Raw genomic sequence first — 20,289 nt, 5'->3', positions numbered from 1 at the left:
GAATTTTAAAAAAATTTATCTTGGACTTGACAAAAATTTTAATATTTTTTTTTTTTAACGATGAAAAGGCCGGAAACAAAAAGGACTTATTTATAAAAATTTGCCCCTTTCCCCGGGGGCAACCCCCCCGGGGACATTTTGAAACATTGTTTGTGGTTGGGAAAAAGGGTTGGCCAGGTTTTGGGGGCCTTTTTTTTCTATAATTTAAAAAGTTGCTTTGAATTTAAAGGGGAAGCAAGCATTATTTTTCGGGTTTTAAAATTTGGGGAAATTTTTTCGTGAATGTTTTAAAACCCAATTAATACCTTTGGTTGGAAAGCAATTGAAAAGAATTGGGTGTGTTTTGCTTTTTTTTTGGGATTTGGGAATCGGGGTTGTATTTATTTTTAAAAAAAATTCCTGTCTTTGGGAAAACCCCAATTTTATTTTGAGGGATTTTTCTTTAAAAAAATAACTTTGTTTCAAATTAAATTTTTTTGAGGGTTTGGGAAGAAATTTTGTCTAAGAATTGTAAGCAGTGGGTTAACAGGGGAGTTAAACTTTTTTCACAAACCCCATTCCTTAAATTAAAAAGGGTTCTGTCTCTCTTTAAAATATTTAATTTTTTGGTAAAAAATTTAAAATTAGAAATTCACTTCCGTTATCTTAATTTTCTTTCTTTAAAATTGTTTAAAATTGCGTAACTTTTCCAGTAAAAGAAAAAATATTTGGCAATTTTTTTCCTTTAAATAAAATGTTTTAAAGAAATTGAAATTTTTTAAAAAATTTTTGGTGTAATTTTGGAAAATTTTGCAAATTTTTTTTAAAAGGTACTGTTTTTAAAAATTTTGGGCCAGGTTTTTTTGGGAAAATTCATTTGTTAGAATGTGAATTTTAAAGGTATTCCATAATTTTTTTTATGTTAGGGGAATTTGCAAGAAATTGTTTTGGGGAGCATTTTTTTATGCTAAAGTTTTAATTTCCAAATTTTTGGATCGTTCTATAATTTTGGGGGCTTTCTTAATGTTTGGGGGTTTATTTTCCCGTGGAATTTTTAAAACAGTTACTAATGCATTTTTTTTAACTTGCTATTGTTTAAAACCGTTTTTTGTTTTTTCTTTGAAAAGTTTTTAAAACATACTATAATTTTTAAAATACTAAACCCTTCATTTTTATTTTAGTCCTTGCCATCCTCGGGACCCCCTTTGCAAAAAAAAAATTTTGGGGGAAAATTTTTTTTCCAGGGGAAAAGTTTTCTAAGACAAATAAGTTTTGCTTAAAAGTAATCACTTGTTAACTTTGGGAACGTGCAAATATATGATCTGTTTAGTAAGCTACATTTCAATGTTTTATATTTCTTCTTCGGACAGATCACTCTACCTGCATAAATATACCACCGAATCGTAACTCCTTTGTGTAAAGAGAATTTAAGGTAGCTTTCAACATTACATGCTGAAGAGTTCGTATCCTTTGATATACCAAGTAGTTTAATACTGTTAGAGTGATCTGCTCTTTGATACAAACTTGTAAGTTAATATCCACAGTAAATTATACTATTTGAATAAAGATTAAGTATTCTCCACATTTGATATAAGACCAAGATCATCATTGCTTGTATATTCCTATTGTAAGTAACAGCGGTTTCTGTTTAGTAATGCTTCGTTTTCCTGAACATGTAAGTGTACAACTGTACACTTTACATCTTCAAAACAAATCAAACCGTGCTCCATTGTTCCACTGGTGTTTAAAGCTTCCTTTATCATTTCAAGGTAATCAACTACTGACATGAACGGACTTTCTTTTGTTTACACTGACATAACGATAAGGTTATAATTAAGTTTTGAAAAATATACGCGAAATATAATAATACAATGTAATATACAAATGTCATATTTATATTTTTATCACGTGATCTGTTAGGCTTGTTTTCCAATTGAGGGCATCAGCTTTTGGGTACAGGGAATATACATGTAATCATGCACTGTAGATCCATTTACTCTTCAGTCTTTACAAATCTTATATATGCAATTCATGATCATTTATTTGAATAATTTAGTAACATGAAGAAAATCAAATAATTTTTCAGGAATAAAGGTTAATGAAATACAAGAAAAAGAACTGAAGTCTGAACTAACTAACTAACTGAAAAGGCATCGTATATAACATTCATTTTATTATATATATACTTTTGAAGCATTTGTGAAATATGTTTAAAGATCGGTGTCGAATCATGGTGCTGTAAGGTCGCAGAGTGAATGTAATCAAAAAACGAAATAGGCTTTGAGCTAACATTAATAGGTTTCCTACTGTTTCCATTTAAGAAAAAAAAACGTACAAAGATTATTGTTTTTGTATAATTTATTGACCTGAAAGTTGTTGCTTCGATATCATTTGCCAGAGATTGTGTTGTTGAGTAATACCATGTGGTGCAGTGTTTTGTGCATGAAATAATCGTTTGTTGACGCCTTGTAGAACGAAGCATGTGTCTCTGTTTCTAATTACATGCGAATAACATGTAATCGTGCATAAATACGAAAAATAGCAAGACCTTCCGAGTTACACAACGCCCGGCATGTAATTGATTCACTCTTTTCAGCAGCCGTAGCAAGGGTCATTATATGCACAGTATTGTTTTCCTCTAACGGGTTGTAAAGGTGATAAGAGTGATGCTATTTTATGTGAAAGAATCAGGCAAAACAGTGAATGATTAACGCCGATAGGGGTCGTAGATGAAGCGTGACTTACGGTGGCTCAAGGCGCTGTAGAAGTGGTTAGCTCTGAGGAGGAGGCAGGTTCCGCAGTGTAAACAACACGGACTGCCTGCCGTCTTTTTGTCAGAGGATAACTACTTTGTATGCAACGACTTAGTGACAGTTGTAGTTATTAGATTAACATAAATTCTGCAGTTACCATAGAAACAACACATATTGATGCTTCTGTAGGTTTGTCTTGGAGTGGTACTATGGAGGACACGCGTGAAGGGAGGTAGGTCACCTTATCCAATGGCGAACAATGCAGGTCTTCTGACCCTACCATTTCTTTACATCGATTAATGTATCTCTTACTTAATTCGTCCTGCTTAGTGTATTGATTGGGGGGAATTATTTTATTGATTTCTTGGTTTAAGTGAGTGTGTTTTAACTAATTCTTATGTCCGATACTTTTCTCTCTCTCTAGTTTTCGACTGCATTCTTGGTCTAGTATGTTCTTTTTGTAAAATAGCAGCTTATGATAACCCTCTGCAGCCAGACTCTATCGTTCGTTGTTCTTATCAGTTCGGGCGGAAACTTCCTGTCGTGTAAGGCATTACGTCTGGTGCTGTGGTTTGCCCCGTTTGGGTCTTGTTTCTAAGCGTTGTAGGAGCATACCAACCCCGTTTTATGTACCAAGAGTCGTAATTGTGTAGATAACATTTTCTCTCCTATCTTCCTTATGCTCTATTTGAATTACAGCAGTTAGATGTTAATCTTTTTATGTAATTAGACTATTATGTTGCATGTCATAGTCGCTTAACGGTTGAAAACATAAGAAATATATAATGTGTGGATTGGTACAGAATTCTGCAATTTTTGCTTGCTTTTGGTACAATAAACTATAAACATGTCATTACATTGCTTGAATGCCTACTTCTGTAAAAATGAAATCGCCTATTTTAGTCGTATAATTTTGCAAGCGACGTAAAGTCATCTGTGTCCTTAAGGAAAAAGATGCTACATGTAATAATGACTTTCTGTCATGTTATACATATTACAGTATTAAATTTTAATTGAGAACAACAGGAAGCGGAAAATGTAAACACGTTAGAATGACAAGGTGTCATTTACCTGCTTATCGACAAAATATATTGAAAAGAAGTTAGGAGATAGCTGGTAATAAGTAGAGCCCTAGGGCTGAAATAGCCAAACAAATCGAGGCTTTTCTTATTACAAGCTTATCTGATTACAGATGTTAATTCCGCTACACCGCAAGTAACAGCAAAGGGGTGTGAGAGATGTAACACTTGTTACTGCGCTGTGGAAGTCGCCTTTTGGCAACAAATCATTTCTAACTATTTTGAAGCGGAAGGATCCGTAATATAGAAAAAAAATTTTGAAGAGCGTGGACTACTGAGTGGTGTTATGGAGATTTTTCCAGATGAACAGAGTCTGGAATTTCATCTCTGTTGATGCCATTTATTGATTACCCGCCGTTCTTCGGAATCTGTGTATTTCATATTGATTAGTAGATGTAACCGGAAATCTATGGAATTACAAAATAACACATAAGCAAGAAAATTCAGATACATCATATGCTCTATTATGCGGAGTTCGCATCAAAAATAGATAAGATAGAGCCGCCCAAAGACAAATCAGATCCTCCGTCAATTGATTGGGGTCGACAATATGATCCGTTTTATGAAGGCTTCTCCTCAGATACCATAGGATTTAAAATGCTGAAACGTCAGCAGGGAACAGTTACCTTGCAGCATTTTTAAATTCTGTTTTATCCAACATACAAATGATGATTCTCTTTATTAATGATGGAGAAATATAGCTACCCTAGTTCATGGTGTGTCTGTGTATTTATTAATTAACTAGGTATTTGTTATTTTAAATCAGGCTTTCAAATTTTACATACAAGTACTAATGAATGATTTTCTTGTCATTTTAGCTTAGAGAGCAGGGACAATCCTTTCAAACCAGATGGTGAATTGTGCAAAGAAGCAGAAGACATTTTAAAACGAGCTACAATCGTTCGTGATACGTTCATTCTGAACGATAACAAGGAGAAGGACACCTCCAAAGTAAGCAAAGACAATTCTAATGGCGCCCAGCCAGTTCTTGAGGAAAGCCTAACTCAGACTAAAGTGAACGAATCTCAGTCTTCACCGGTCAGTATTCAGCCAAAGCAAAATGGAGTAGAGGATAAAAACGTGACGCCAGAATCTGTAAAACTGGAGGTAGAACCCAATGTTGTTAACGATGTTAATTTCAAGGACAAGAAAAAACAAAAGAAGTGTTGCAGTGTCATGTAGCATATGGAGTGTCTTAGTGTTTTATTTTTTTTAACACCGGGATTATAGTGCAATGATGTCATACAACCACTACCGGGTGCATTCAGGATTCGTCCAAAAATTCACTTGTGCAGGTCATGTTACAGTACTTATCATTGGATGTCGCCCATGTAACGAAGCATGTCATTGGTTATTGCCATATTGAGTACTCAATTTTTGCTTCCTGTGTGTGGGGAATTTGTGAGCAGACGACATTTTTAACGAATGCATGGTTGTTGTCAGATCCAGTCTCCCAGTATATGAAAATCAGAAATCCGCTTTAACGAATACAGTTTTGTTTGAATTCCTTAATATGAATCGTTTACACTACACATGTCGATATATGTGATCTGTGAGAGGAAAATGCAAATGAAAATCAAAGAAGAGTCAGTTTGAAGTATAAATATTATTTCATGAAAGATATATTTTTGTCATTTGTTATTTTGATGTAATATATTTGTGCAAGTTAATACATTGCTTCCTGTTGAAAAATTGGTTTGTCTTGAATCATTGAAGGCCTTGGTATCCAGAAACATTGTACATTTCTGCATGAACATGATAATGCCGGTATATTAGGTTAAATTCTGATAATATTTATAACTTTATAGCTAATCCTTCATAAAATAGTGGCTCACATACCCTTATAAATAAATAGCCCAACTAGTCTAGCTATTAGCTAACCTAATAGATACACATTCCTGACTCGTTTGCCTTGTATGTGTAACCTTGGTGTTCCACTACAAAGCTGTCCGCTACTTTTGGCTGCAAAATGTCCAGTTATTCAAATTTAATAACCCTTTAGTCATCAAGACGTGTCTAACTGATTTTTCATTAAAGCCACATTTGTGCACATTGTGTCTTAAATCTTAAAAAAATATACATGAAAAATAACTAAGAAATGTGAATATACATGTATAAATTAGTGTCATGTATTAATATGATATGTTACTTGGTTTTAAAATATAACCAAGTAACATATCATATTGATACATGACATATATTTTAAAAAGTCTCCCCTCGACTCCTCCACTAACAGTCTACACATGGAAGTTATTAACAGAAAGATGTAAATGTGAGCTCTGTTCGTATCTTCACTTCTTTTTCTTCACTGCCACATTCTTAACGTTGCGATGAGTTTTTTTCGCCAACATATGAAAACAATGCATATACATGTATATTTAGGTGTAGTAGTAGTAATTTCAAAGCTATGGGTTAAATAAGAGACATAAAGTAATCAAAAAGCGAAATGTGATGCATTCTTCAATCATAAAGTGATGAGCGACTGGTTTTATCAGTATCGACATTTCGTATGTCCGAATGTTGTTCAAACGCTCATTACAGTCCGTAGCTGTAGAATAAGTGCCTGTCTGGTTTTCTGATTTCCTTACAGACACGTAAGGCTTTATATTTTGGTAACATGGATATACTGACTGGCTGAAGGGGCTCGAGTTCCTAGTCATCGATTGGACGGATCATCGAGATAAGTGACAAGTTTATCATAAAATACAGCAAGATTACGTCATAGCATCGATTGTCGTTTGTTCCGGAGGAAAGAAGCTATGTGATAAGAAGACTTCCTTTCCCTGTGTCCATCCTTTCCCCCAAAGAAATCGATAGAGATCTGCGTCCAGTTGACAGCTGGCGAAGAAAAAAAGAAAGAGTGGTTGTTTTATTATAGTATTTTAATTTTTGCAGAATTCTTATTACATGTTCTTCTCACTTTGATAAAATACGTGATAGAATTCAGATAAAATTACAGGGATAAAATCAAATCCATTAATTTTCATAGAAAATTAGTGATGAGCATTTACTCCAATATTCAAAATGTGCAGCTTATCATTGGAAAGGGTCGACGTCCATTTTCTCATTTTTTTTAAATATGTGTAAGCAGGGTAAAACACATATGATTCAGTAAGGTAAAACAGGTCTCTCAACTCCACTTGTCAAAGTATGGCACGCTTATCTAAAAGTATTGTGAAAATAATCGAAGTTAAGATCTTTTGCAGCTGTTTTTATATTCCCATGACTATAAGGTTTATATCGATTCGCAAACATTCTGAATACCGTTGTGAATGTAATGAACTGTATAATGCATCAAACGGAATAATTCACATTATATCCCCCATAATAATGGAGGGTGCAACATCTGCGGACAATCTACCATTTTGTTACAAAACAGATCGCTTAAAGTTATGTATCTTTAGATGAATGTTTTATGAGTCAAACGGACCATTAGGAGTACGGTAATGAGATGCTTCGAGATGCAAATAAAGGATGAAAAGGCCTTGGTCTATACAACAATGGTGTGCACTTTTAAAGGACCCGTAATTTTATAAAAACTAAAACTATCTACCCCCCTCCGCCGAATTATTAAAACTGAACTTCGCCCTTAGCTATAGTTTCATATGTTTGAAAAAACAACAACAACAAAACATGTACATGTATATCATTTTCTATGTTTTACTATGAAGCATTATCGATGTTTTTTCCACATATTTTTTTAATATTTAATTTTGTGATAGTCCCCAACCCCCAAAAAGCTGCGTTTTCAGTTTTAATCACCCTTTATTATAATATTGGTCTTGATTTTGAAAGTTGGGTTTTTGCTTGAAAACAATCAAAGGTCTTGTATTCCACATATTCCAACGTTTGAAAAATCATAATTCCTTCTATTCCCTCATTTTAAAATGTTATCTTAGATTTACATTCATTTTACAAATTTTGGAAATAAAGGTATAAAAAAGGAATAGGAATGAGATTTTAAGAAATTAAAAATCAAAAGAAAATTTAATGTCAATTCATAACATAAATCTTGACATTTTTTCCCATCAATTTTATCTTTTTTTAATTACTGTAAAAATTCTCATAATTTTATGAACAAAAATAATATTTAATATTTCAAAAAGTACAAATGAAAAAATAAAAAATGTATGAGAATATTCATACAGGTTTATGCATATATAATCGATTTAAATGTCACCATCAACTTAGAATTAAATAATACTTATATGTATGAAGTGCGTGTCCCTTTGTTTGCGCAACTTTTCACCTATTTCCACATTTTTACCTCCAACAATCTAAACTTTAAACACTGAAAATAAGAAAAGATTATAAGCAATGTTTCAAAAGCTAATTACTCAATCATTTCAAATTTTTATACATATTGTATTTTTATGGGGATATGCATTTACCGTTTGTGCAAATCATAATTAATTTTGATTTTTAGACGAAACATACATTAAGAAAATTTCGGTTGATAGCTTTCATATTCATGTTTATATAAAACACCATAAATACATGAAATATTTACAATACAAAACGTTTAGAAATAGGTAAATAACCAAACTTTTTATCGAATAAACATGATTGTACTCATTTCCTCCCCAGGTTTGTCAAAGATTTTATATGAATTGAGAGTACGTAAATCTATCTTTAAAAACTTACTGCAGACGAAACTGAAATATAATAAAACCAGGAAAAAAACAAAATGAGTCTGTGAAAACTGATAACCCCGTATGGCAGCCTAATGCGAAGGTTAAAGTTTCTCAAATGCAAGTCAAACTCCAAGGTCAAGAGATAAAAAAATGTTGTTACCCAAAGAAATGACTTTTGGATATACCTGGTAATTATGCAAGCCCAGGCATCAAATAAAAAGTTATCATCGGGTAAATGTTTTCAATAATTGGGTCAGACTCCTAGGTCAAGGTCAAAGGGTCATTGTTGTGCTATTTCAAATCCAGTTTGATTAAAAACCAATGCTTTTTACACATTACCAATAACTATCATATCCTTCATATGGCAGTATCGTACTCACTGTTGCTGCGTTTGACGCGATGAACTTACACTTGAATTGTCTTATTTCAGAAAATTATTGTTTTAATCGCTATAGGAAACATCTGCAATACGACCATTTTGCCTTTCACTTGAGAGTGCTAGATTTACACCAGTGGCGACATTCATAGCATACCATCTCCTCAAATGCGTGCAAAATATTTGCTTCAAACGAAACTGACCAGATTATGGCACTCTCAGAGGAGTTCTTGGTGGCTATTATTTGTAACTGGTCATTCATTGTCTGTAGAGACACCGGACAAAGACAGAGGCTGACAGATCGAAATCCGGCCTTGTTCTCAGCTAGTGTGTCCAGAATAATATGAACCTGTAATGCATTAGTTAATTATCTTTTTGAAAACCTGGAAGAGAATACATAGGACTTGTGTGCGTGATGATTTTTAAGCATTTGAAACATATTGATAAGACCCTCTGAGTCTCGAATGATGTGTGTTTTGTATTGTATAAACATATAGGCATGTTTTTTTCAGAATATTTCGGCTTCTGTGCAGTACAGCGTAATTGTGTTCAAAGTTTGCAACAATGTGAAAACATACTTAGTCATAGAGTATTAGGAACGCCCAGGGGCTCCACGTTCATCGTGTAATATACTCGTACATTTCCAGATGCACGTTGCACTGGGAAAGCTAGACTTCACAAAAGAGACGAAAATTATCTTGTAATACAATTACTTAGATCTTGTAATTACGTCTATTTATTTCATATATAAATAGCTGTTTGATGTTCTTGAGAAGATTCTTAAAGATTTTTCCTACAAACATTTTAAACCCAGGTAAAACTTTAATGGTCATTTTATGACCCACCCTACCCCTTGGGTCATTAAATCTACACTTCCTGGGGATGCTTTCATATAAATATGACCAGTGATGAATTTGCTGTTTATGAGAAGAATATTTTTAAAATTTGATTTCATTTGATACCCATGTAAAATTTTCTCTGCCCATAGTGAACCCATCCTGTCCCAAGGGTCATGGTTTGAACAAATCTGAATCTACGCTATTTCAGAAAGCCTTCGTATTATGAGATTTGAATCTTTTCTGGCCAGGTGGTTCAAGAGAGGACGCTTTTTTTTAAATGGCCTGATCCAATTTTCACAATTTTCTTGATTTTCTTAATTATCTCTCCATTTGAATTCCCTTTTTCCAAGGATATGCTTTGCCAGGTTTAATTGAAATTGATCCAGGTTGATCCCACCTCTGCATGGAATTTCCAGGATCCATGTTTAATGCCCCGTTCACAGATAAGTATTGATTTTAGTTTCTTTTATTCTAATTTCGATTACTGTGCATTATATTCATCTTTTTCATTTCAGTATTAACACTGATAACAGCGTCCTGTATGTCATAAACTGATAAAAGCTGAGAGGAGCGGATTTGACCCGGCGTTGTCAGAGTAGGATTTCCCCCATATTCAGCTTTCACCCCCGGAAATTGTACTCTAGAGTAGGATTTCCCAAGCACTAGAGCCAAATGTCCCCTCTTTCTTTCTCAGAGTAGGATTTCCCCCCGAGGGAAAATCTCACACCAGAGCCAAATATCCCCTCTTTCTTTCTCAGAGTTGGATTTCCCCACTTGTTATAAAGTCAATATAAACCACAGCCGCAATATTTTTATGAAAGAAGTAAATGACAAACTGATTTTTAAGTGGTAAATGAGTGTTTTTCGACCTATATAGTAAGAATTTTATAATCATAGTATGTATTTGGCTTAGCCAAACTAAAGAAATATCACTTCTACATTGAGAGAGGCAACTAATTTAGCAAAGATATCTGAATTGTGAAAGAAAAAGGTTTGTTTGTGTATTTATCCTTAAGTATTTTCGTATTTGACATGTTATATTTTAATTGTACAATGAAACAACAATTCTGAGAGTATTGCATTATTTATCAACACTTGTCCCCTACCGGCAAGTGTAGTCTAGCTAGAAATTGAAAATGCCATTATTCCGTAAATTCATTTACTAGTAAGTGGAACGAAATGCGAACTGGAAATTCACAATTTAAAAATTTGCTTTATATCTCCATTCATCTAGTAAAACATTGCGGAAAACCCTAAAAATTTGAAAAGCCGAAAGGTCGTTATTCCGTAAAAAAATATTGAAGTTGAAAAAAATGCAACCTTGAACTTCAACTCATCAAGATACACTCCCATACCAAAAAAAATCAGCTCAACATCTTCAAACAATTAGGAAAAAAAGTGCGGAAAATCGTTTGGGACAGACAGAGGGACAGCTAGTTAGACGGACGGAGTAAACCTATAGTTCCTCTGGTTTCACCGATTTCTTTGATTAAAAAAATGGTTTTACAGTTGCTGAGAAAAATGAAATATAATATTTTCATTTTCATTCTTCGTATTCAATACATCTGGTCACCATTATAAAGATGGGAACCTTGTAACAATGTACCGACCCTCTCCCCTTCAAAACATAAGTACAGCAATTATATTTTATAGGGGGAATTGGCTCTGGGGAAAAATCTCACTCTATAACTACTACACATAGTAGGATTCCCCCCGGAAAATTGACCCTGGTGTGGGATTTCCGTAAGAGAAATCCTGCTCTAGATAGAATCAGTTTTCCGTAAGGGAAATCCCAGGGGGGAATCCTACTCTAGAGCCAGTTTTCCAGGAAGGGGGGGGGGGGTTAGGGGGAAAGCCTACTCTACAAGATCGGTACAATTTGGAAAGAAATTCATTTTACTATTATTCTATAAATCCAATCAACAAATTCCTCGCTTCAAAATTGATCTGCATTTTGCAGTTTTGTGCACTTCTATTTTTGATAACTTTTCACTTCAAGTTTTCATATGTTCATATAATAAAAGTTGTAATTTGGTAGAACCTTTACAGTGCTGAAAACAAGTCTATATGGCAGTTAAATTACAACAGGATCGCAGAAAATCAATCTTTTCAAGCCAATAGTAGAATAAATGAAATTACACTGTTTAAAAAACTGAGATGACAAGAAAAAATACCTTTTAACAAATGTTTAATGATCAACGGGAGAGCACTCTAATTTTTCCAACCAATCGAAGTTGCTCTCTTGTGTATGGAGATAATTTTGGATTATGGCAAACATTTACTCAGGTTTGTGTTCCACATGGGGTTTTTGTTTACAACATTTTAACCATCGTGTAGATTTTTTTCAGAACAATTAAGGTAAAAGATGTTTCAACAAACAACTAAGAATAAAAATATACCTAAAACTTTTATGTGCTTCTTGTCTTATTTGAGCAATAAGGCCTAACATAAACTGTACATTGCAATCCGAATTTCCTTTATTTTTATACAAATAAACGGGAGCCGTGTCCTATGTACAGAATACTATCTAAAGATTCCTGGTTTAAGTTATTTTCAAAAAGGAATATGTGTGCAACTTATTTAACTTGTCAGTATTTTTAATTTATTTGATAAGGTACTACTGTACTAGATCAAAACAATGTGTGTCAGAGATAGTTCCCAGAACAGGCAGGAGGGGGACAAGGTCAATATAATAAATAGATACACAAAAGATGCACATATTGCATCATTTTATTAATGATTGATTTCAAAGCAACTATCCAAACTCATGATTTTTTCCCAGGAATTTATACAAAGCTTAAAGACAGAAGTACTGACATCAAGGATCGCCTGAAGCTGACTAAATTTGCTTGGTTATCAGACAAAGTCATTTTCCCAAACAAAGAACAAGTCCTCATTGATTTTCTTGGCGGTCTTCTTTTAAACAGGAAAAGGTAAATAGATTCAATGTAAAAAAAGATATTAGTATCAAGCTGATCAATCAAAAAGTAAAGAGTTTAGTATGTAATATATTTTCACTATTTTTCAGTTTCTTCTTTTTTCATCGGTTAAAGTTAATTGTGATTTCAAATTTTTGAAAGAACAACAACTAAGTATCACAGTAAATGCATTCAAGAACTGTTAAAAATATTAGATTTACACCGAATCACATAATTTTCAAAATTTTCATGTTTTATGAATGCCACACAGGAGTAACGTGACAGAGGATGAGACAGGTCTTGTGTGGAGGTGTCTGTATGAAATTCTACAGACGAAAAAATGTCATGTACCTGCTAATTTCCGACACACTCTCATCATCAAGCCCTCCATAAGTCAGGTAAAGATATTATAGATGTTATTTTAGGTAAATGTTGACCTTATTATATCAACAATTGTCTTACTAAGACTCACATGTGTTATGTAATATCATTTGTTGCTCTCTTTTGTCAGTTAAATTCACTCTGCTAATAATAGGGCACTTTAAGTACCCTCTGGATTTCCTGCATATTGATGAATGTGTGGTAAATTGACCATATATGACTAAACTAAAATAAAGATAATTTCAGCAAAGTAAAATTTTTATCAATGATGACAAACTCATTATCTTTTGTTAGATGAGTGACTTTTTATGAAAATATTTTCAGAACTTTTCAATACCCCTGTTATTTTAGAAAATTATTTTGTAGGTCTTATGTGACAGCATTTTGTTGGAGTATGAGAAGACCTCGGGCTGTACAGCAAACATTGTAGGATGTGCCCTAGCCATCATAAAGTCTCCAACCTTATCTTACGTCTTTACTTCAAAATATGATTTTCTGGTTTGTATTTTTATTTTCTTTAGACTATCTCTTGGGATTTTTTTTGAATAATTTTGTGAACAAATAGGAAAGAATCTATGCTCTGTGCATGTACTGATTCTTTATTACAATTACACAGGAGCCAAGTTCTGCCTTTGTGTTCATTAGGGAAAACCATTGAAACCTTCACCCTTACAACCTTTTTGTATGGTTTTCATTTATTATGTTTTGAAAAAAAAAATGAGACAGTGATCAAATATTTGAATTTTGTCCCCAGAATTACACTCCAAGATTTAGAAAACAAATACAGTTGAACTTTGGTATTTCAAACACTGATATTTCAAATGGCAAAAATATGTTTAAGTGATCTGAAAGTTCCAACAATATATTTTTTAATAATTTTCCTCTGGATATGCCCAATCTTCAGATATCGCAAATGTTTTCTTGTTACTATCAAGATTGAGAACACATTAGTACCATTCTCAGTTAACCTTGGACTTTCAGTAAGGCGTGGCATCCTTGGCGCTACTCAATAAGCATCTGTCAAATGGCGAACAGGGTTCGACACTAACTTTTTTACCTTGGTGGACCGCAGGTCCACTTGTCAAAAATTATTGGTGGACCTTCTTAATATCTGGTGGACCTTTATAAATGATTGAATTAATGAATGAAACATTACACAAGGCATTAATTAAAACTAACTTTAATATATATCGATACCAGACAGACCAATAAAGCATAAATCTAACCAGTCAACAGAATCAAATCAATATTAAGGACTAGTCAGATTTTTTTTTATCAGAAATATTGTAAAAATTAAAAAAAACTATTAATCTATAAACCAAAGAAATATTTTAATAATTATCATTAAGTTACAATGGTGAAAACCTGCATTTATTTCACTTCCACAGGTAGATTAAATTTAAAACTCCAATTATTAATTAATTCGTTCAATTATTAAACAAGTGAATTTTTCATGTATCCATGGCTAGATCATTTTTTTTACTACGGTGCAAAACTGACATAGGTACATGTATCTGTATTAATTAATTATTTTTTAAATTTATTATTTATTCGAATAAGTAGTGATATAATATGTATATCAAGAAAAGAAAATGAAACTGCAATAGTTCATTTAATGTAAATTACGCCTGTTTGAACATCTATTTAAAAAAACAATGCATAAGTGCAGCTGTCAATCAATTCTAATTATCTCCAACAGTGTGCGTTCAGGCGTGAAGCGATTTCCTGTTACCCAGTGTAATTTTCACACCTTTCTGTGGATTACGTAAACAGAGGAGAGACTGGCTAATTTGTCACGGATTTTTCATGCTCATTCAAGGACCAGTTGAATGCTCTTGCGTCTCAATATTATTGTTAATATTGGAGTTATCAATTTTACATGTAAAATATATCGAGTTATTTGCCCCCCCCCCTCATTACCTAAATATTTTTTTTACATGTATATTTAATTCTTGTATAATAAAGGTATGGAGGAATTAATAATTTGAGTTACGGATTTCGATTTAAAGAAAAAGAAACCCTGGAATTTTTCACTGTCTTTAAATATGGTGTATAGATTTTAAGTGGACCGACGGTCCACCTAGTCCTGAACATTTGGTGGACCTTCCAATTTTTTGGTGGACTCGGGCCACCGGTCTACCGTTAGTGTCGAACCCTGGCGAATAGAATAGATTCTCACTGGTTAAAGAATTAATAACATCAGGAACTTTAAATTGTTGTTTGCCGTACAATAAGCTGTATTGGTTAATTTCTACACTCTTTGACATTCACCAAATTTCTATCCCATATATATTTTAACAGTGAATGAAAGCTGTGTAAATTTCAGATGGTAATTATGTAACGTCGAGAATGCCACACCTTACTAAAAGTCCAAGTTAAACTGAGGATTGTACTATTTAAATTTATCCTGATTTTCAAATTTTCAATTTTTTTGTTCTTAAATTAAAATAACGATGACCCAGCAGTCAATGCTTTTAAGACAGTTTTATATCAATAAACAGTATTCAAGCATTTATTTAAATTACAATACATACTCCTCAGAAATTTTAAAGATATGAAAGATTCACAAGCTGTAATTCCAGTATACATGTAGCTGTGTGATTTATGTAGAGTATGAACATTTTCTTTAAAGGAGGATAAAAAATAACAAAGTCTTACAATATTTTCTATCTCCAGGTGAAGTTTCTGGGCAATGTATCGCTATTAATTGTGAGAACCATCCAGGATGGACGACTGGTTTCCTCTGATCTTATTCAGCTGTTACAGAAATGTACAGCCACCTACAGTGTGTCTCAAAGGGCACACCCACAGCAAACAAAGGTAGGTCAACAGGTTAAATAGATACTGTAAAATCACATATTTTCGAGGGGTCAAGTCTTCGTGGTTTGATGAAAATATGTTGGTTCATGGGGAATTGATTTCATGGTTGAAGAATTGTTTAGTAGTGATATATTTGAAAAATTGCATTTCCTGGTGGACATAAATTCATAAGTCTCTTCATACCCTGAAAACAACGAAAATTACCCCCCCCCCCCCCCATGAAAATTAGTGATTTCATAGTATGTTATTGTGAAATATATATGTTATTGTAATGAAGTGTACAGAGCAGCACACAGAGGATTAAAAGAGTAGCAAGTAAGATACACTGAAATTAATTTCAGAATTCACTGTACTTTTAAAGCATCAAAAAAAAGATTTATAGAGCTATTTCACGGTAAATATAATAAGCATCCTGTTTTTAAAAAAAGAACACTATGGGTTGTAATAACAGATAGGTTCATACATTTTTGACACAATCAGTATCAGTTATATATCTCTCTGAGAAATATTAACTAAGACAAAGTCAAAGCTGCAGTTTCCTTCTATTCTAATACTGTAAACCACTTTTTATGCATGAGAACTTTATTTTTGCATAATTACATGAAACAGTTTATTCAAGAAAATTTAAGTTTTGGATATATTAGTATTCTTAAAGATTATAGAGCAATACCCATAATCCATGAAAGTTTTGTTTCGCTAATAAAGAGTTATTGATATTGACTATCCCATGAAAATTAAGTGTCAATTTATTTATTTTATTACAGTGATTTATTTATTTTATTTTTTTTTATATTGATTTTTTTGTTCGATACATTTTTAATAATGTGTTTTAAATAAAGATGTTATTTTTATGAAGTTAACTATTTATTAGCTAAAGAAAAATATGCATTGCAAGCTGAAATTATACGTCCTGTTACTCCGAAAGTCCTTACAACAACAACAAAATGTCTATGTATATTTGTTAGCTGATGTTATAGTAGGAGGATTAGATTGAGTTCTAATCCCTGAATAAAAAGAAAATGAAAAAAGAGAAAACATGATGTGGGTATTCTATATAATGTCTGTATGTTGATCATTCTAGGTTTTCCAGTCTGTGGTTGAACGGTTACTTATTTCTACTTTGTTGCTTGGAAGTTTGGCAGAGAAATGTCCAGAGCTTAAAAACTCGGTGGAGAATCTAAATGGCATCCTTGATCAGGCATTGTTTCATAGGTACAGTATCAACAGAGTTATAGATCTTTTTACTATAGCAAATTGAACTAACTTTCTTTAAAATATGATTCTTTTTTTTTTCAAATTCTAAATGCTGATGTCTTTTAAACCTGCTGTTAAAGCTAACATGTTAAATTTTATTTAATTAAATAAAAGTATTGTTTAGGGTAATTAAAGATTAAATTTTCTCTTCCTTCCTTGACATAGAATATACATTTATAATTTTAAATGCAAAGGTTCATATGATCCAGAAGTTTACTCAGAAGTATCTACATTTCTTTTGTCCATAACTTTGATGTTTACATGTTTACACAGAGAACACCACCCTTTCTATGAGAGTTTCCTGTCAGCTGTAGCAGGAAAAGACGACAGAAAGCACAAAATCTCTAAGACAATCGAGAGCCTGTTTCACTCCTTATCAAGTCTTCTTAACAAAAAGGTAAAACACAATATTCAGTTCAATTTATTTATTGTTTTACGTATGATTTATTTATTATAATTTTTTTATATTGATTTTTTTTGTTCGATACATTTCCACTGGCATTGAAAAGTGAGTGTTAGGTCTTGTTTACTGGTAAAGAAAGGGTATTACATGTACTCAGTGTCTGTGTTCAAAGTAACTTTAATATATTTTATTTAAAGGCAGATGTAACATTTTGTTTTTTTTACATTGACAGTTGATGATGGATTGTATTCTGCAGTAATTTAGTATCTTATTTAGAAGGAACAGTGGAATGACACAGATACTCAGAAGATTGTCAGTCAGTACCTGGTAGCTTCTTTGACCATTTCCTGCACAGAAGTGGGTAAGTTTAAAAAAAATGGGTTAAAGTTCTCAAATGGTGTTCAAGCATAAATTTTTGATGCATTAATTTAAAATTTTTACATGTAAACATCCCCCCTATTTTTTAAAAGGGAAAAATAAAATTTTTTTTATTTGAAAACATTGAAAAGGAAAACCATCTTTATTTTAATTTAGAATTTCAGTTCTTACATTTTTATTTTTTGTTTCCCGAGTAACATGTATTAAACAGTAATGAATTTTTATTAAAAAAAAATTTTATTTTACTCAATTGAAAAAATTTTAAATGATTTTTCCCTTTTTTTGATACAGGGGAAAATTTTAAGAGCACATTCGGCACACATTAAAGGTGGCTTAGTGTCATGATTTTTGCTAGGTAAAGAGACTTGACTTAGTTACAGTGTTATTGTGTATTACAGTCATGGAGAGAAAGCGCTGACGGGATTCCACCTGTTTGTCCACATCTGTCATCTCATCGGGATCAGTGATTCCAGTGTGGAGCTGGGAGGATCGTTAGATCAACAGGAAGTGGTGGCTGTGTTATCTCCCCTGTTGAGAAGTTTACTGAAGCATGACATTTACAGTCAACCCCAGGATGCCTCAGATGGCAACATCCAATACAAGTTCTACGGCCATATTCTGATTCATGTTTTACAAAGCAAACAGTAAGTACCAGTAGCTGGAATGAACCCTTAAACTGACTGATCTAAATCTGTAACTCAGGATGCTCATTACCTGAAAATTTCTTACATTCATTGTGTAGCTTTGTAGCTGAGATATTTTTCTTAGGATCGGTGTTTGTTATTAATGTCTACTTTTCCTAATTACTATATGGTTATTACAGTATAATTTTTTTAATTTGTAGGTCTTCATTGTTTTATGCCTGTTTGGAGAGCTTATTTGGGAAATTTAAATCATGCTATTCTAGAGACTAAGATGTCAGAAGTATTTATAACAGGCTGGTTTGAGGTAAGTGAATAGGCCAAGTGTGGAAATTTTAAAGTCAGCAATATGTTTTGGACAAGGCTTTATAATTTTGGCATATTTTGCAGATAACTTAAAATCACTTATTTTGAGGGGGTCAGAATTTAGTGGCTCGATTAAAATATAGTTGTTTCTTGGGGATTTGATTTTGCAGTTTAAGAAGAGCTAAGTTGTTTTTACTTTGAATTTTACATTTTGTGGAAGAATGAGTTCATTGGCCTCTTCATATCACAAAAAGAATGAAAATTAAAACAAGATACACACATATACCAAAAAATCAGCTCAATATCTGCAAGCGTTTAGAAAAAAATTGTGGAAAACCAAGTGGGACAGACTGACAAAGGGACAGATGGAAACTAGACAGGCAGACTGACAGACTCACAGGAAACCTATAGTCTCCTCTGGTTTCACCGGTAGGGGACTAATAAGGAAACAGACATAGCACTTTCAACTCACTGTCACATATCCATGCACGAGTATTTGAAATGTTTCAAGTAATGAAAGTTTAACCTTATCTGAATATCTTTATCTTTAACATAGGTGCTGAATAGGGACTTACTGACTTCCTTGGATAGCTTTCTAGCCAAATTACTTCAGACTTACTCCAAACTGAGGCAGGTTCCTAAGCTGCTGAGTTTATTGTTGACTGCTGTCAGAGGGGCGGGGTTTTCTCAGGATCCAGTGTTCTCCAGGGGACTGCTCTACGGTGAGTAGATTTTCTGTCATTTTGTGTGCAGCTCATTTTGTCTTTTTGACATTGTCCTGTTTAGTTTCTTAGAAATAGTTTATATACAACTGATGAATCAATTTAAGAAAAGCATGATTCATCTTCAACTAAATGGGAAGAAAATAATTGAAGATTTATGTGATGCAAAAATGTTCATTCAGCCTGTTGGAAGGTGTGTTTAGTATGCATATCTATTGTTTAAGAATTTTTTTTCCATTGTATGTTGTACATGTATATTCTGTTGAAACAGGTTAGGAGAGGTTGTGGAGCAGTTACCCCAAGCTGTTATCACAGAAGTTTGGGGACTCCTTCTGAAAGAAATTTCTGAATTGCTGCTTGGTCTGCAGACAGAAGGTGTGTCTCCATCTACGTGGCCCAAAAAGGGGTATTAAGGGTTGGCTAATTTTCCCCCCCCCTCCCACCCCACATAAAAAAAGAGAAATTTTTTAGTTAATACTGTATTTGGGACATGTTTTATGCAAGAAAAATTTTTAAAAATACACTGATGCACATATTCATTTACCTATGTTACCAGGTATACCATAGTTATGGGTTTGATATTTATTTAAACCATATGGTATCTTCAGAAATTCTATATGAAATTCAAGAATTATGCCAATGCACTCAAGATCTATGAATTTTAAAGAACATACGTTGAGCCATGTTATTCATCATTGCATTGATTTCTTATGCATTAAAAGTAGAATGAAACCATTCAGTTTGGGTTTAATTTGTTTGAATCAGGGGCCCTTTAAAATGCTCATGATGGAGTTTGAAAAAAAAGA

At 33.0% G+C, this 20,289-nt stretch overlaps 3 protein-coding genes across 4 annotated transcripts; all 3 read left to right on the top strand.

Annotated features, from left to right (window-relative positions):
* The first annotated feature begins 2,824 nt into the window (after positions 1-2,824).
* LOC134261913 (uncharacterized) lies at positions 2,825-5,503 on the top strand. 2 transcript variants are annotated; one of them, XM_062744301.1, is made up of 2 exons: positions 2,825-2,964; positions 4,630-5,503. In XM_062744301.1, the coding sequence occupies exons 1-2, from the start codon at positions 2,942-2,944 to the stop codon at positions 4,991-4,993; spliced, it is 387 nt and encodes a 128-aa protein (XP_062600285.1). In that variant the 5' UTR covers positions 2,825-2,941; the 3' UTR covers positions 4,994-5,503. The 2 variants fall into 2 exon arrangements, with proteins under 2 accessions (XP_062600285.1, XP_062600284.1); XM_062744300.1 differs by lacking the exon at positions 2,825-2,964 and adding an exon at positions 4,128-4,527.
* A 6,378-nt stretch (positions 5,504-11,881) lies between these two features.
* LOC134261912 (unhealthy ribosome biogenesis protein 2 homolog) lies at positions 11,882-18,281 on the top strand. Its single transcript, XM_062744299.1, has 9 exons — positions 11,882-11,946; positions 12,443-12,593; positions 12,850-12,976; positions 13,326-13,457; positions 15,636-15,779; positions 16,861-16,991; positions 17,307-17,430; positions 17,713-17,793; positions 18,213-18,281. The coding sequence occupies exons 1-9, from the start codon at positions 11,928-11,930 to the stop codon at positions 18,279-18,281; spliced, it is 978 nt and encodes a 325-aa protein (XP_062600283.1). The 5' UTR covers positions 11,882-11,927.
* LOC134261911 (unhealthy ribosome biogenesis protein 2 homolog) lies at positions 18,220-19,858 on the top strand (the record flags this gene model as incomplete). The annotated part of the gene is made up of 4 exons (XM_062744298.1): positions 18,220-18,458; positions 18,659-18,762; positions 19,318-19,483; positions 19,760-19,858. Coding segments are annotated over exons 1-4 (388 nt in total), but the record flags the coding sequence as incomplete, so codon positions are not given.
* Positions 19,859-20,289: the final 431 nt, after the last annotated feature.

This window comes from Saccostrea cucullata, unplaced genomic scaffold (genome assembly GCF_032062105.1).
Source record: "Saccostrea cucullata isolate Sc308-1 unplaced genomic scaffold, CSIRO_AGI_Scuc_v1 ctg11717, whole genome shotgun sequence".
Classification (NCBI taxonomy): domain Eukaryota; kingdom Metazoa; phylum Mollusca; class Bivalvia; order Ostreida; family Ostreidae; genus Saccostrea; species Saccostrea cuccullata.
The sequence above is the reverse complement of the archived record's forward strand: the minus strand, read 5'-3'. Positions and strand labels throughout refer to the sequence as shown.